The 16012-nt window shown below is 51.5% G+C and overlaps 1 protein-coding gene across 1 annotated transcript; it reads right to left on the bottom strand.

Moving 5' to 3' along the window:
* Positions 1-6512: 6512 nt before the first annotated feature.
* Positions 6513-14507, bottom strand: PRDM14 (PR/SET domain 14). The gene is made up of 7 exons (XM_076328949.1): positions 13967-14507; positions 13569-13628; positions 13324-13481; positions 12870-13140; positions 11099-11301; positions 9136-9237; positions 6513-6740 (listed from the first exon to the last, which is right to left on the bottom strand). The coding sequence occupies exons 1-7, from the start codon at positions 14505-14507 to the stop codon at positions 6513-6515; spliced, it is 1563 nt and encodes a 520-aa protein (XP_076185064.1).
* Positions 14508-16012: the final 1505 nt, after the last annotated feature.

Raw genomic sequence — 16012 nt, 5'->3', positions numbered from 1 at the left:
GCTGGGTACATCGGTGGGAAACAGCCACACATCGGGCTGCAGGGGGACGTTCAAGAAAGTGAACAGATTCCCCTTTGGTTGTTTCCTTGGGGTTTTCACATCCCTGCAAAAAAAAAAATTAAAAAAAAAAATCCACTTTTCATTAAGAGTCGTTTGAGACTGTTGCTGAAACCGATACTGCAGAAATACGTGTTCGTGTGTGCTGCCTTCCTGCTCCGTAATGGCTCTTGCATTAGGGACTGGGGGGGGGGGGGGGGGGGGGGGGCTGCTGTTGTCCATTTACTTTAGTAAAGATTGCTATTGAATGAAACCTTTAATGGGACGTTTATGCTCCCACTCAGCTAAGAGCTCCGTGGTTGTGGCAGAGTAGTCTTTCCCTCCACCTTGACAGCTATTAGAGAATCAATACAGGTAATCCCTCAGCTGGCCGTCAGCACCCGCCGGCTGCAGTGGGGCTGCCCTGGCCACTGCAGTGGGGTCATTTGTGGGAAAGCGAGACTTCTCCGGCAAGCGGCCTGCCACCACATCCCCACCGCCACCGCACTGGGCCAGCGCCCTCCAAGCCACATGGAGCCCTGCGGCCCCGGAGGGAACACCACCGGCTTCGCTTGGATTAAGGCAAAGGATGGACTCGACCCTTCCTCCCTAGGGAGGAGGGGCTCCACAGCTTGATTTCTCTTCAGGGATTATCTGTGAATTCAATTTTTTGGCCAGTATGGCCAATTCATTCCTTTCCCCTTCCTGTAAACAGAGGACGTTTACTCTGCTACTGCATTTCTGTTAATGACCAAGGTGTCTCCTACTGGCTCTACCCAAGTCCCTGCAGCCAAAGGGGGGAGAAATTGCATTTTCTCACCGCTACTTTGCAGACCGATAATACTGTAGTTTGCAGGACTGTGTGGCATTCTCACACTAAGGCATGCAACAGTGCCCTCTACACTACTAAATTGCTGGGCTAGCCAGAGGTTAGTCCTGTGAATTTAAGCCTGGTTTGCCACTGCTGCAATGAAGCTAAGCTGAGGGTTCCAGGACAGTCCCTACAGCACGAGCTGCTACAGAGTGACAGACCAGGCATGGAGATGGAGTAGAGCCGCTCGGGTCCTGCTGTAGGACAGGCAGAGGTGCTGTGATACTCTCCTCCGGTGCTCCCGCATACCCCCAGCTGCCAACACCCAACCCCAGGCACCTCAAAGGGACTTGCTTTTCAGAGAAGGCATTCACTGGTGGAGATATCAAGCCTTATTCAAGTTTGAGTCAAACACCCTAAAAACACAGTTGCTGGTCCCACTGAAAATCTGGATGCCTTTTACATGGGGTCAAAAAAGAAAGAAAGCAGAGAGCAAAGCCCGAGTCTCCTGACACCCCTCATGCACCCAAGGCCCTGCAGTACATGCATTAAGGAGAGCCAGAAGGGAGAAGGTGCAAGGGGACGTGCATGTGTGAGGAGGGAAAGGGAAATGAAGGTGACGGTGACTGTGTCCATAGGGGTGAAACAAACCCCAGTGCTTGCTGCAGAGGCACGTAGGAGACTGGGGACCCTGAGAAATGGCTTTCTGAAGGAGGGGACAGCCAGTCAGGGCTCCCCTGGTGAACGATCTCTCTTGTTTAATGGACAGTTTGGCACTAATCAATATTTGTTTGTGGCATTATCTTCAATTCACTAAGCTCCTTGCTGCTTTTTGCCTTCCCTCAGTGGTTAACCACGTCCCTCTCCCTCAAGTCCCCCGGGAGCGCAGCAGGACAGGAGCTGGGGCGGCAGGGGAATGGGGACTAGGCATTTGAAGAGCGGGGAGATGCAGGGAAATGCCAGAGGCAGCAGATGTCAGTGGCCAGGCCTTTTGTTCCCTGCACTCACCAGTCTGAGCTCTGGGACCACCTTTTTGTTTCTCTCTCGCCATTGTCATTCACCAAGGAGGGGCAGCTTTTCAGGAGTTAGCCTCACACAGCTCATCTCTCTCCCCACGGGGTAAAACAGCCAAGATTGCCCTCATCCTCTGGTTTCTATTTAGATCACTTTCCATTTAACATTTAAAAAACCCTGACTCAGTCAGCTAGTGTCTTACAGGGCTGATTCATCCCTACGACTTGACTTGCTGCTCCCCTTGGCAGGAGCATTTTTAATCCTAGTTAGGAGGAAGAAGAGCCAGGGTGCACACATCAGGTGCAGTTTCTGTAATCCTTTGCCTTGGGGAATGCAGTGAGAATGAGCCCCCAGCCAGGGAAGCCACGCTACAGACACTGCTCAAGCCAAACTGAGTGAGAAACGTGGGTACCTATTGCACATAATGTATTACTATAGTCACTGTCATGGAAAATGTCGCTGCCATCCTGTATTTGATGATGGCAAGAAGGGAACAGGAGAGGTGGCTCTAGTACAGCATGCAGAACCACAGCCCGGTCCCTTGGAGAGCTGTGGGGACGTCCTGCTTTCTGCAGCCTCAGCTCAGAAATGGCCAGCAGGAGCAGCGAGTACCATGGTGTCTGCTCAGGAGGGACCTAGCAGCTGGGGCTTCCCAGCAAAGGGATTGAGCTTGGTCAGTTGGCTTGGTCACGAATATTCTCCCTCCAATTGAACTTGTAGTGCAGCCTCCTGCATCCAGGTGGCTTTCTGCGCCGTGCAGTCATCCCGGGAACCCGCCAGATGAAAAAACAGTGTGCACATGTGCTCCCTCCCTCTCCTCCCTTCTTATTTGTGTGTATAAATACCTGAAACCCTGCTGAGCTGGCCAGAGCTGCTGGTTCACTGGGCTGCTGGCAGCATGGCCACAAAAGGTGCAAGTAAAAGTGCAGATCCCCGGGGAGGGAAACATTAGCTCATTGGATGCAAACAGGGCACACATACACTACACGACGTACACGTACACTACACGACATACAGGGGCATTCCCTAATCTAAATCTAATCTCTCCTAAACCCTGTCTGGCAAGGCCAGCAATATGTTTGCACTGACAATCACTGCATTTTCCTTGCAGGAGGTTAAAATCTGCCGCGGGCTGGCAAGGCAGCTCAGCCTGCCCTCCCTCCTGCTCCCTGCTGCTTTATTTCTCCCCACCCTGCTGTGAAGTGTGCTGCTGGCCAAATGCCACCCCCACTGCCCCCCAGCCCCAGCACAGCTGGGACTCGCTATTCAGAAGGGAGAGGACGATGCTATAGGGTAGTTAAATGCTATAGGGTAGGTAGTTAAATGGCTTTTTTAGTGCTCAATCCGGATCCATCATCTTGCTTGCAAGTGGGAGTGAACTCAATCCGGAACTGAATGGCCTCAAGCTTCCATGAGTTATTGGGACACTTAAGGCCCAATCCATCAAGACACTGTGTGCCTTTGACTTCTAATGCAGTCAGCTGCTACCCAGCAGGACAAGGACTACAGTTCCCAGTAAGAGACAGTTTGACTCTGTAATGACTTATAAATAACGCGGAAAACACCCTTCATCCATTTGCTAGTACCACAAATATATATATACTCCAGTGCATCGGGCTGAAAACAACCTATAGTCCATTAGTGCACACTGCAACCTCCAATAATTTATTTTCATCCTTTCTATGAATCTCGTTGTAATAGTCTTAATAATTAGCATCAAAATTTACATATACAGGTTTAATGTGCAAGACAACCAGTACCTTCAATCACAAGTGAAACCCTTCACGTACTCTTTTACAGACAACTCATCAAATACTGTAGAAGGGTACTAATATTTTAGTACAAGATATTTGGGGGTTCTTCAGGCAGAAGAAAATGCACGCAGCTAAAAGCACTACAGAAGATGCACCACTTAAATTAACCGTCGTTCACAAGACACAAGGAGATTACCTGCATGGGAAGCTAACCATGCCTTTCATAGCACTTCGAAGCCATTCCTGGTCATAACATTTATTTCATCACTAGGTAGTTGATGATTTCACCAAATCCTGAGTTATTTATGGGACCGAATCAGCAAAGCCTTCACCCACAGAATTCACGTTTCTGTTGGCCAGGGTTCTGTATGCTTGGGGAAAAACACCTCCATACGGGCAGGCAGCTGGAAGTAAGATTCAGTTCCCCCACCTGTACTTCAGCATGGTTTGTAGACATAAACACTGTGATAATTTTCTGCTCAGGAGTGAATTTTACCTATTTAGAGCTCACCAGTTCAGCCTTCAATATGTACAAAATTCAGACTTCTTTATTATAGGAATCTGATATTAAAATAAGCAAAAAAATTAACAACAAAATGTGATCTTCATTCTACCCTAAAACCTACATGTATATACAATACTAACGGCTTGCTTATTTCAGCAAGTGCTGGGCCTCAATATTTTACTTACAAGTGGTTCTATAAATATTTTTAATATTTTTACCATGAAAACAATGAGGACAGAGCAACTTAAGGTATAATAAACCATATAAAATTAGTGCAAATCAATAGATATTTATAGATACAGTATCTGCATAATATAATTAAATGTGCAGGTAACATTTTTTCTAGTTCTAGGCTGTATTTAAAGATTGTTAAGGTTGGCACAAAATAAAAACTTTTATCTCTGATACTGATGTGCAAAGTCCTTGTTAATCCTAGCTGATCTAGGATATTAAGAGAACCTCATCATCCCAGTAACATCAAATTGTCTGTGTTAATCAACCAGGTCCAGCAAGGGCTTCCATTATCCCTCCTGGATGCAACACACAGCCCCATCGACACAGGGACCCCCTCTCAGAGGCACAGCCCCCTCCCCATCGCGCTGGCCACTCAGTAATAAATAGGTGGCTTCTGCACCAGTTACAGCACTCCCTACACTCGGTGGCCCTTCAGCACAGGCTTTTTGCTAAGCCTCCATCTAGATGAGATTTCACATTGCCAGGAAATGCTGTTCATTAATGATTTTGAAAACACTTTGCAAAAATCAGGGTCTAATCACCTAGGATTTTACACTGAAATTCCTTTATCTGCTGTAATATGCACTTGAGACAATTCTGATCTGGGCCAAAGTTTGTTGGTATGAAAGGACAGGATGTCTGAGGTGTTATTCTGAGTCCTTCTCCAAGTCAGAGTGCAAAAGAAACAAAACCAGCTTTCAAGAAAAGGATCCCAGAGTACATCTTCTCACCCATAGCTAAATGAGCAGCTCTTTCTATAGAAAAAAAACCAAACCATTTTTATGAGCAAATACTTCCCTTTTGCTAAAAAGAAATCAACAGAAAACCTGCACAAATCGCTCCTGACTTGCTTGCATGGCTAGTGAGAAATGGAGGGTGAAACCCTCCAGTCCTCCCATGGAAGCTCAGGCAGTCCCACAGGCTGGGGAGGGATCTGGGAGCAGATCTTTAAGGGCTGAGAAGTCCTGGCATTGTCTATCCTACACCTCAAATCTTAAATTTAGGATAGAAGGGTTTCCCTCTTCCCCCTACCTACCTAAGCAGAGGTATCACGGAGCCGATTTTAAAACCTTTGTGCCTTGAGAACTAGTATATGGTGCATTTTTAAAAGCATTCAGGAGCGACACTACGGCAGCCGTCCTACGTAGAGCCAGCAGGAGGAAGTGGAGGAGCCCAGCCTTCATGTCAGGACTCACCACGGAAGGCCCACCTGGCCAGGGCTCCCAGTAGTGGCAAATTTCTAGAAAAGAGATATTTACAGGACAGAAAAGCCCAATGGTGGGATCGTGCCTGCTCCTGACCTGTGCTGAGCCCACATCGCAACGCCTCTACGAGGCCACTTGGCTGTTAGCAACCCACCTAAGAGCTCACTGGTGCTTGGGAACATCTTCATGTTTGGTCCTCTGAACTGTGAGAAGGCAGAGCCCACCTCCAATATCTCTGCTAGGCCTGCGGCTATTTCGTTACACCCTGCCCCTCTCCCCCTGGGCTATCTGGGGTCCAGCATCCTCTGGAAGAGTCAGTCTCACTGCCCTGGAACTCACCGTGGCTCGGCAGCTGAACGATGGAATTTAAATACTCCTACGCTGGTCCACCAGTCAGTGTCTCCAAGGCAGTTCACATTCAAATAGAGAGTCATTAAAAGACATACACGTTAAGGGGAAGTAGACACCATACCTGGTCATGCACCCAAACAAAACAAACAGGTTAAATGGGCTTTGAGAAATGGACTCGATAAAAACGTCTCACACACAAGCTTTGGTATGGACAGCACCAGGCAGTCCATAGACGTGGTGAATTAGAGGCACGGAAACACTCCTCAACAGTGATATTTGTGCACAAAAGCTTCATGGGAGGTAAAGTTCCCTCCTGCCTGTGTTTCCCTTTTGTGGAAATTAGGGTATGGGAGGAGAGGAAGGGAAAGGTGGAGTAGCACATGTTGGACTTCACCCCAGTGTGGCATCAGGGTACCCAGGCGAGAAACTCCTGTCCCCTGCACTCAGAAATATGCCCAGGGTCCAGAGACTGGACGTACCCACAGAGTCGCTGCGAGGTTAAATGTCACCTCCTGCAGCCTGCACACAACCATGCACAAACACATGCACATAGACCGATACACACGCGAAGCTGGTCCAGGACACGTCTGTGGGGCTCTTGACTAATGAGCGGCGTGAATCTTCATGTGGAAGTGGTAATCCTCCTGCTCCGGGAAGTGCTGGCCGCACACCGAGCAAGTGCAGCCCTTCTCCTTGCTGTGCGTGCGGCGCACGTGGCTGTCGTGGGCTGCATGCGAGGCAAAGGCTTTGCCGCAGTGCTTGCACTTGAAGGGCTTCTCCCCCGAGTGCTGGCGGATGTGAGTGCGCAGGATGCTGGATGCCGTGAATGCCTGAAAGGGCAGGGATCGGAAAGGGGGGAGGAGTTGAAAGTGATCTATTTTCACATATATAATCCCCAGGTTTAGCTAAGCCAGACCCCATCAGAAGCCCTGTGCTCTGTAGTCCTCAAATAGCTCACATCCTCAGACACCTGGAGAAAAAACAGAAACTCCCAGCAACGAGGAACCAGAAGCCAACAGCTATCGCCTCAGCCAAACAGATATGGCTGAGTCCATGGAGTTAGATGAAGCTCAGAGAAAGATTTCTGACCAGAGACACCAGTAAATATCTTCTACATGTCAAAGGATAAGAAGTCAATACTGTCCTAATTAGCTTTGCAGCTCCTTTATGTTTGGAAGACATAATGCAGGTTTATTTTCAGAGTTAAACCCTTTCACGCTTACATACACTGGCTCGGGATTCAGCTGCCAGAATTCATCCATGCAGTCAGTCCAGCATCCATCTTTTCAGGTTTCATTTTCCCCTTCCATCATACTCTGCTCTTCCTTCAGTCAGATATTCCAGCCCGTTTTCCCCCCTCATGAGTAGCAAAATGAGCACAATCACACTTTGTCCCCCTCATAAAGACTCCTCCTGCATTTGGGGAGAAAACCCTCTCACCAAGACTTGAGCAGGAATGTTGCAAAGTAGCCCCCGTTTTCCCTGTTTTTTCTTTTCTCAGGAGAGACACTTTCAGGCCCTTCGCTATTTGCAGACCACACAAAAAAAAATATCCTCTTTAGTACCGTTATGTTGCTGAACCATCACAAGTAAGTTTTCACAGCAAAGAGCAATACATCTCAGATGATACCTTTTCACTAGGAACCTTAGAGCACAAACAGATCTGAGATCCCTATAGAGATCTCTGTCTCTGCCTCAATCCAGGGGAGATGTTTATCAACAGGGCCAAAGTGTGTTGGAGGGTCAGAATGGTGATCTTGGCCCAACACTTTTGCTTTAATCTCACGATGTCAGTGACACAGCGAGCAAAGAGGCAGGGAAAGCTGTGCCCCGGAGCACAGCCACCATTAGAGGTAGAAGAGGCAAAGAGGAGTTGTGACTGTGTAGGAGGAGCAGGTGAGGATGCTTTAAAATAGCCCCTGGTTTCCCAGCCACAGAAATGATGGCTGTGTCCCAGGATAGCTGCATCCTGCAGCCTGAGGACTAATGGTTTAATGCCATCCAATCTGCAACAGTCCTACCAGAACGGCTGAGGGCTGGTCAAGGGTCCCACGCGTCCTAGAGATCTGTTCACAGAGCAACCTGTAAAGCTCTGCCATCTCTTCCTGTGATCGGAAGATTAAAGGATGACACTTCATCCTAAACTCTGCCTACAAGTGTTCAGGATGTCTGGGAGAGAAAAAAAACATAATAGCCAAAAGGAGCTTCTTCTAAGGTTTTTTACTACAGGACACTTCAGCTCTGTGTTAGTCCAGCCAGTCATGAACAAAACTTCTCTCTCTCCAAAGTCAGGAGGACCTTACTACATGCTGACGGCGCTTCTGCATTGCATGGACACTCCATAGCACCTGGAGCCCTACCGATATTCATCCAGCAGCAGCCTGCACATCCACCCTCCATCTGCTGGGAGAGCTGTCACTGGTCTCACAGGGAGAGCTCACCTGAATCACCCCTGCTGTGAAGCGTAGTAATAGCTGAGCACATTTTTGACCAGTGCTGTACAGCTCTATTCATGTTCTTTTTCAGATGAAACCTCCATGCCCGGTTGCACATCGATTGCCCCGTTACTTCAAGGTAAGCATGCACAGTCATACTGTGCAGGTTCAGCTTATGGGCCAAATCTGTTCACCGCACTCCAGAAGCAGCGTCAGTAATATCAAAAACTACCTATCTGATGAAAAGGGGGAATATTGGATCTAGCCGCATGCCTTGGATGATATTTGAAATGCTCTCAAGCTTTCCTAGACCTTATCCCCGCAACAGTTCTCTGAGCTGAGATGAAACCAGAGGTGGGGGATGCCCCGTCCCTGGAAACATTCAAGGTCAGGTTGGACGGGGCTCTGAGCAACCTGATCTAGTTGAAGACATCCCTGCCCACGGCAGGGGGGTTGGACTAGATGACCTTTAGAGGTCCCTTTCAACCCAAACTATTCTATGATTCTGTGATTCTATGAAACACAAATTCCACATCAGATGGAGACCAGACCCTGTTTCTTCAGTCTCAGCTAGCCCTGTCACTTCAACTCACAACTGTGCCCAGAATATATACTCACTTATCTGGTTATCAACTTTAAATAGAAGGCATTTTCTTGAAAGAAAACAGAAAAGAAACAGAAAAATTGAACAAAGAAAATGGCAGCATGGCAAGAGCCACCCTCCCAGGTGCGGTGTAATGCTGAGCGCAGCAGAGGACAGACGGAAGGAGGGGACGGGGCTTTGCCTTACCTTGTTGCAGTAGACACATTTGTAGGGGCGCTCCCCGGAGTGAACCCTCATGTGTTTGTTCAGGCTGGAGGACTGAGAAAAGCTCTTCCCACACACTGAGCACTGGGAAAAAAAAAAGGATAAAGTTTAAAAGAAGCACACAACAGCATAGCTAAAAAGAAAAATTAGGTACGTGGATGATGTGTGCATGTATTTCCTACATATATTTATGTATATATTTATGTATATACATATATTTATCTATATACAGATATTTATTTTTTTATGTATATACAAACACAGTAGCAACTTAAGCAGTAACAATTTGAAATACAGTCAGGATTTCAATCTGGTTTTAAGAACAGACTTTTTTAACAAAAGGAAAATAACGCAAAATTTCAAAGTTTTTTTGTGCGCATGTTAAAAATGTTTCATTAAAAAGCGTCTTTCTTCAAAACATTAACAGAAAATATTGACTTTCAGTAATCAATACCTGAATATTTCTGTAAAATCATCCCTTTTTCTTCAAAATGCAAATGAAGCTCTAGTTGCTATTTTGAATTTTTGCTCAACAAATAAGATAAGCTTCCTAAAAAAAATATTTAAGGGGACCTTTTAAAATAGTAACCATTTTGCAGAAACGATGAGTCAGTCACAGCACTTAGCCTACAGCTTGATCTGTCAGAAGTGCCTCTCCTTAGAGGAGTGAAACAAGCAGCACTTCGTCCTCCGAGCCAAGGACCTGCCGTCTTCGCAGCGTGGCGTGTGCCCTGTGGCCGGCAGCGACAAGACAAAACCCAATTCAGAGGGGGCTGAAGTCATTTGAGAGACTTGCACTGATTCAGTGCAATCTGTATGAGCCCCAAAATAATTTCCCCCCTACAATAATTTGAAAGAAATTATCTTTCATAAGTTGAAAATAAGCTAAGCTATGACTGATCTTGAAAGAAGGTAATTTCTTTTTACTGACACATTTTCCATCTTTGCTTTTTGAGTTGATCTGTTCTCATATAAATGCAGTATATTCAGAAGTTTGTCTTCCTGCTGTTCTAAAGTGTTTCTTTCATACGCATTCCAAAAAATGGAATAAAATAGAATGGAATAGGAAAGGAAAAGGAAAGGAAAAGGAAAGGAAAAGGAAAGGAAAGGAAAAGGGTAAGAACTACATGATATTTAATACTTCATATTTAACAGAATTATATTTTTCATCTGTTACTAAATCAGTGTGATATTCTGACATTGTAATATTGCTGATTTAGTTATAAAAGCTTTTCCTGAAAAATTCACATTATTCCAGAACTATCTATAAAAGAGGTGTTTGGAGGATTTTCAGGACTGATTTAACTGCGCCATTTGAAGCGCTGGAACTTGCCCTTCCCAAGCCTTTAGTAAAAGTCCGATTTTCCACCCTCAATGTTCCTGGAGAAAACCAGGAACGGTGCTACAGAGAGGTGTTTAGTGGAGATGAGGCAAGTAGCTCAGCAAGGATTTGCTTCCACCAGTTGAAAATCTGCTCCATGTTGAATGTAAAACTTGTAACTCCAGTTGTGTCCAACAGACACAGATGTCTGTCGGTTCTCAGACTGAAGGGGAGGAGTGAGGGCCATGAGACATCGTCTCTCCTGATCCTGAACAAGTGGAGCACCTTCATACACAATTTAGCCCCACACCATGTAAGAAAAGTAGCAAACTGCACATGCAAACATCCAAAAAGCCCAGGAGAAGTATTGGGGTTTTTTTCAAACTCTCACTGAGACTGTGGGGTTTATTTTCCCCAATACAAATCCATTAAATTTCTTCAACTAAGCTCTGCTGCACAAGGCAAACTCTTCCTTTACAGGCAGAACGGTCCCGCCAGGGAACTGCCAGGGAAAACTGGAGGAGGGGGAACAACATCAGCATCTTACCTCGGCCAAAAAAGGACTCCTTAATTAGTCCCCCCAGAAGAGCCAGTAACTGCGGAAAGACCCAGGAGCAGGCTCACCTTGTGAGGTCTGTGCTTTTCGTGAACGTGGAGAACGTGGATCCTCAGCCTGTCTCTTTTTTCAAAGGATCGGTTACAAAGGTGACAAGGAAATTTGCGGTCCCCCTGGTCCACGCAGCGAGTGTACTTGAGGTGCTTGTCCCGGTAGTATTTGTAGGCAAAAACCTTGCCGCAGCGCTCACACTTAAAGCTCTCCCCGGCTTCTGTACAGCAGAAGGGAAAGTGCCACCTCCCCGTTACACCACGGCAAATGGGGCTCATTTCAAATCTGCTTCCTTGTCAGAGCTGGTACCCAACTGGGAATTTTAAGTCTCCGGGAGGGTAATAACGGTAAAGGGATTCTGGCAATATCATCAGCAAAATACACGCCGGATCTCTTAAGCATACGCACCGCTCCACTTGCCTTTCTATTGCCTTTTTAACGGAGGGGAACAAACTACAGTCCACAGCCTGATAAAATTACTGGGTTTAGCTACTGACTTCAGCGAAGACAGGATTTCATCCTTGTATCCCTATAAACAGCGAGCGAGTATGTGAAAAACCAATGCAGAGTCCCACATAAAAGCGTCTCCCCACATGGAAACATTGCCAGGGATTTCTTACCAATATTGTCCGTAAATTTTACCTCCCATCCCAAACAGAAAAATAAATTTGCACGCCTTTTCTATCGTTTTCAAAATGCTATCGAACAAGAGCACGTTTATTTGGTTTTCTTTTGTTTTTCAAACTGTTCTTAACCACTGAATTTAGGAACAACACAGGAAATCTTTCAAACGTTTACACATCCTTTTCTGCCTTTAATAAAAGCAACTTTGGCTTAAGCCTTAAAATGAAATGAACAATTTACCAGCTATCTGAACCAGGCACCTGAAGACAACAGCTACAAAAATGTCCATGCCAAATTTCCATGCCAGTTTGCTTCTCTCCCTTAACTGCCGCACCCGGCCGACCCATCCCTCGCCCGCTCCAGCTTTCCCTGCATTGGCACAAATCTGTTTTCTCCACACGTAAGTTTTGCTTCTAAGAACGTCATACTTTCTGCACATTATAAGCAGAAAACTGCTCCCGGCGTAACTGCATTTGGCATTTCTTCTGCAAGCAGTATCAGCGTTATCGGATCGGAACGACTGCAGCCTGCCCCATTTACTGAGCGTGTTAATTGCACGAAAAATGTCATTAAATCAAGAGTGTGCAATCGTAGGATAAAGCAGGACCAAACCAGGAGTGCCCCCCAAAAGCCCCTCGCCTCCCAAAACGGGACCCCCCCCTCGAACAACGGCGCTGCGGAGCCGAGGCAGGCTCAGCCCAGCGCCACCAGATGTTTTACAATCGCCAGATGAACACTTTTAACTCCCCGAGGAAACGCGAACTAGGAGCAAGCTGCCGGGGCAGAAAGGGGGGCCTCTTGCTCCGAGCTGGCAGCAGCCCTCGGTGCGATCCCCGGGCTCCCCGGTGCCGAGGGGAAGCTGCTCTTTGGGGTGCCGGAGGCTGCAAGGGAAGGGGAGGGCGAGGGCCGGCTCCCCGGGAGGGCGGGCAGACCCGTGGGACCGGGGCTGCGGGGCCACCGGCACCCCACAGCATCCCCGCGGCGGGGCCGGTCACCCCGCCACCGGCTCGCCACAGGGACTGGGAAACGTTCAAAGTAAAATACAGCCGGGAAAAGGTGATGCCCGAGTTCCTTTACCTCCCTTAATGCGAAACTAATCCCGGCCAGACACAGGTCCGTAGGAATAAGGGGCAGTGCCCCTCGAGGGGTCGCTGGCAGGCTCACCTTCGGGGTGCTGCGGGGGTCTCTTCCCCTCCGGCATGCCCTTCAGGCTGATGGGGATGCCCAGGAACTGCACGTAGCAATCGCCGTACCACACCAGCAGCTCCTGCTTCGGTAAGATTTCCTTGCAGCTCTCGTAGAAGATTTGTCCCTGGCACTGGATAGCCGTCAAATTCTGCTCCTCGGGGAACCTGGCACAGTTCACCAGGGACATCCAGTTGCCAGAGGTGCCCTTCCCGTCTATGAAGTGGCTCAGGCGCCCGTATTCAAAGATCTGGAGAGCGGCGAGAGCCGGATCAGGTTTGACCGACCCTTCCCGCACACGTCCCGCTCGCACCGATCCCACCACCCGCACTGGGCCGAGCCCCTCTTGCAGGCTACGGGAGAGGGGCGGTCGAAAGCCTCGCCCCGGCCCCGTTTAGGGGGTGCAGGGGGAGCCCGGCCGTGCCTCCACTACCTCCCACATCAGCGAGTTGTCGTCGTAAGTCTTGATCTCGCTGGTGTTGACCACTTTGCCTTGGAAAGGGCCGAAGCGGACTCCTTTGGGGATGGGGTCCGTGCAGAAGACTCCGAGCTGAGACACGTCCCCGTACGCCACCCGCAGCACCGACAGCCCTGCGGGGGACAGGGCGGGCTGAGGGCTGAGCGCGGCTCGGCCGCGGCTGGGCGCGGCGGGGGGCGCAGGCAGCGCCGGGCCCCTACCTTCGGGCAGCTGCAGCGAGTCCCTGTCGAGCAGCGGGGCGGACGAGGACTCCGCAGCATCTGCAGAAGAGGCACCCCTTCTTCAGCCCGGCGCCGGCCGTGCAGGTGCAGCGGGGCAGAGAGAGCGGGTCCTGCCGCCCCCGACACCGGCCGTAGCCCGAATCACCCCCCGGCTCTTCCCCGGTGTGGGCTCGTAACGCAAGAAAACCGCGGGGAAGAGAAACCCGACGTGCCCCCGGCGATGCCCCGTGAGCCCGGCTGCCGCGGGACCGCCTCCACCCCTTTGGGGACCGTCCCCAAACCCCAGCGCACAACCGGCCGCAAGGAGCGACCCTCCGCCCGGTGCCCCTCCCGCCGCCGCCGGCAGCCCCTTGAGCACACGCCGGAGACCCCCTTACCCGGGCTGGCGGCGGGCACCCGGAGCCCCGAGATGGCGTGGAGGCTCCCGGCCAGCTGGCTGCTCCGGAGCGCCCCGTACAGCACGGTGTTGAGCTCCTCCTCGGTGAAGTGGTACCTGTAGCTCTGCCCCGCCGCCCCGCCGGCCCCCGGGCTGCGGGCAGCCCTGCGCGGGGGGCTCGGGTAGGGCGGCGGGGGCGAGCCCGGGGCCCCCGCCCCGCGGGGCGAGCCCTCCCTGGGGGGGAAGGGGGCCGGCGGCTTGGCGTAGAGGGGCAAGGGGAGGCCGGGGAAGGGCTCGGCGGGCAGGGGGGGCGGCTGGCTCAGGAAAGCGGGGACCCTGCTGAAGCTGAAGGGGGGCAGAGGCGGGGAGGCGGGGACCAGCCCGCCCAGGGATTTCAGGGGCTGGAAGAAGTCGGGGGCCGCCTCGAAGTACTGAGCGGGAGGGAGGAAAGAGGGGTAGTAGGCAGCGAGGCTGGCGGGGCTCATCCCGAGGGCGTCTCCACCGTCTCCGGGGACCGACTCGCCGGCCAGGGACAGAGCCATGCCGGGCCGGGCCGGGCCGGGCCAGGAGGGAAGTGCCGGGAAGCGGAGGGGCAGACACCCGGGTGCCGCCGGCGCGGGGTCCCGCTGCGTGGCGGGGGCGGGATGGAGGCGCGGGAGCCGCTGCACGCTGCCCTCCGCCGCCCGGCGCCGTCGGGGCGAGCGGGCCGACCGCCGCCGGCCCCCCGCGGCTATATGGGGCCGGGGAGGGGAGGGAGGGGGGGAGGGAGGGCAGGCGGGGGCGGCCAGCCCGGGGGGTCGCCTAGCCCCGGGGGCGGGCGGGGGGGCTGCCCCGACGGGCGCCCCCACCCCGGGGCGGAGCAGCGGCTACTCCCGGAGCGGCCGGGCCGCCCCTCTCCACGTGGAGGCCGGCGGTGTAGGAGGGGGCGGCGGGGGGGGGGCCGCCTCCCGGACCCACCTCCCCTGCCGCCGCCTCTGCCCTCCGCCTCTCCAAGCCCCGACCGACGGGCCCGGCCGCAGCCCGGGTGGGCTCTGCCTCTCCACAGAGCAGGAGGCCGGGGTGCGGGAGCGATGCTCCCCACGGATGAGCACCTACTGCAGTAGGTGAGCGCCCTGCCAGCGGGCCTCCGTGCTCCCCAGCAGGACCCACAGTCCCCGCGCAGTGTCTCGGGGGTTGCAGGTGTGGGTTTGGGATATGGAAAGTCAAAAAACACCTCCCAAACCCCAGTGACCTGAACACGCAGCAGCACACTCTCAGCCACTGTAGGTTTCACGGGCATTGCTGAGGTGATCTTGCTTCAGCTTTGTGCTGCCCGTTGGGTACCTGGCAGGACACTGGGCTCCTGCTGGGGTTTCCCAGGCTCCATGACCAGGCCTATGCCAGGACCTGCCCAGAATGGGCAGGAGCAGGGACGGGGGGAAGACATCTGGCCCTTGGCCCTTGCAGAGGTGCTGGGTGATTCCCTCCTGCAGGGTTTCACCCCGTTTTTTGTGGGGTTTCTCCTTCTTCTAATCTCCCTTTCCTCCCAGGTGGCTATGTGCTGCAATTGCTATCAAAAGGGGTCCTGAGTTGCAAGATCCCAGGGTGTGCACCTTCCCGTTGCAGGATGTCATCCCTGCTTGTGCAGGGAGATGGAGAAATCTTTAGTCCAGGGCGAAACCCCATGGCAGGCAGGGCATGAGCAGGATGGGTTACTGCAGAGCCCCCCCTTGGGTAGCTCGTTCCCTGCCAGTGTCCAGCCTGGTGGTGCTGCACATGCAGGCGTGGAGGGAAGGGACGGGGTGGGCTGTGCTGCTCTGCAGAGGGCTTGGGGACTTGCACCCACGGGTCCCTCTCAGAGCAAGGCAGCATAGGGCTTCCTGGGGCACAGCATAGCAGAAGCCAAACTGCACACAGACACAAGTGGGAGCAGAGAACAAACACAGCCAGGTCTGACTCCCGGAGGTTTAGATGCCATTTGAGTGGTTGTGGTGTGCTATAAAAATTAATTAACATAGTTCCATGTGACCTTCTGTAAAACATTGCCTTCATCCCAAAGAAAGAATAT

Source organism: Aptenodytes patagonicus, chromosome 2 (assembly GCF_965638725.1).
Source record: "Aptenodytes patagonicus chromosome 2, bAptPat1.pri.cur, whole genome shotgun sequence".
NCBI classification, from domain to species: Eukaryota; Metazoa; Chordata; class Aves; order Sphenisciformes; family Spheniscidae; genus Aptenodytes; species Aptenodytes patagonicus.
This window is presented reverse-complemented; position numbering and strand designations above follow the sequence as displayed.

Excerpts from the sequence above, each read along its gene's own strand:
- PRDM14 (XM_076328949.1), bottom strand. The coding sequence starts at position 14,507 with ATGGCTCTGTCCCTGGCCGGCGAGTCGGTCCCCGGAGACGGTGGAGAC. Across the intron at positions 13,629-13,966 it reads GGTGCCCGCCGCCAGCCCGG|ATGCTGCGGAGTCCTCGTCC; the intron begins GTAAGGGGGTCT and ends CCTCTTCTGCAG. Across the intron at positions 13,141-13,323 it reads ACAACTCGCTGATGTGGGAG|ATCTTTGAATACGGGCGCCT; the intron begins GTAGTGGAGGCA and ends GCCGCTCTCCAG.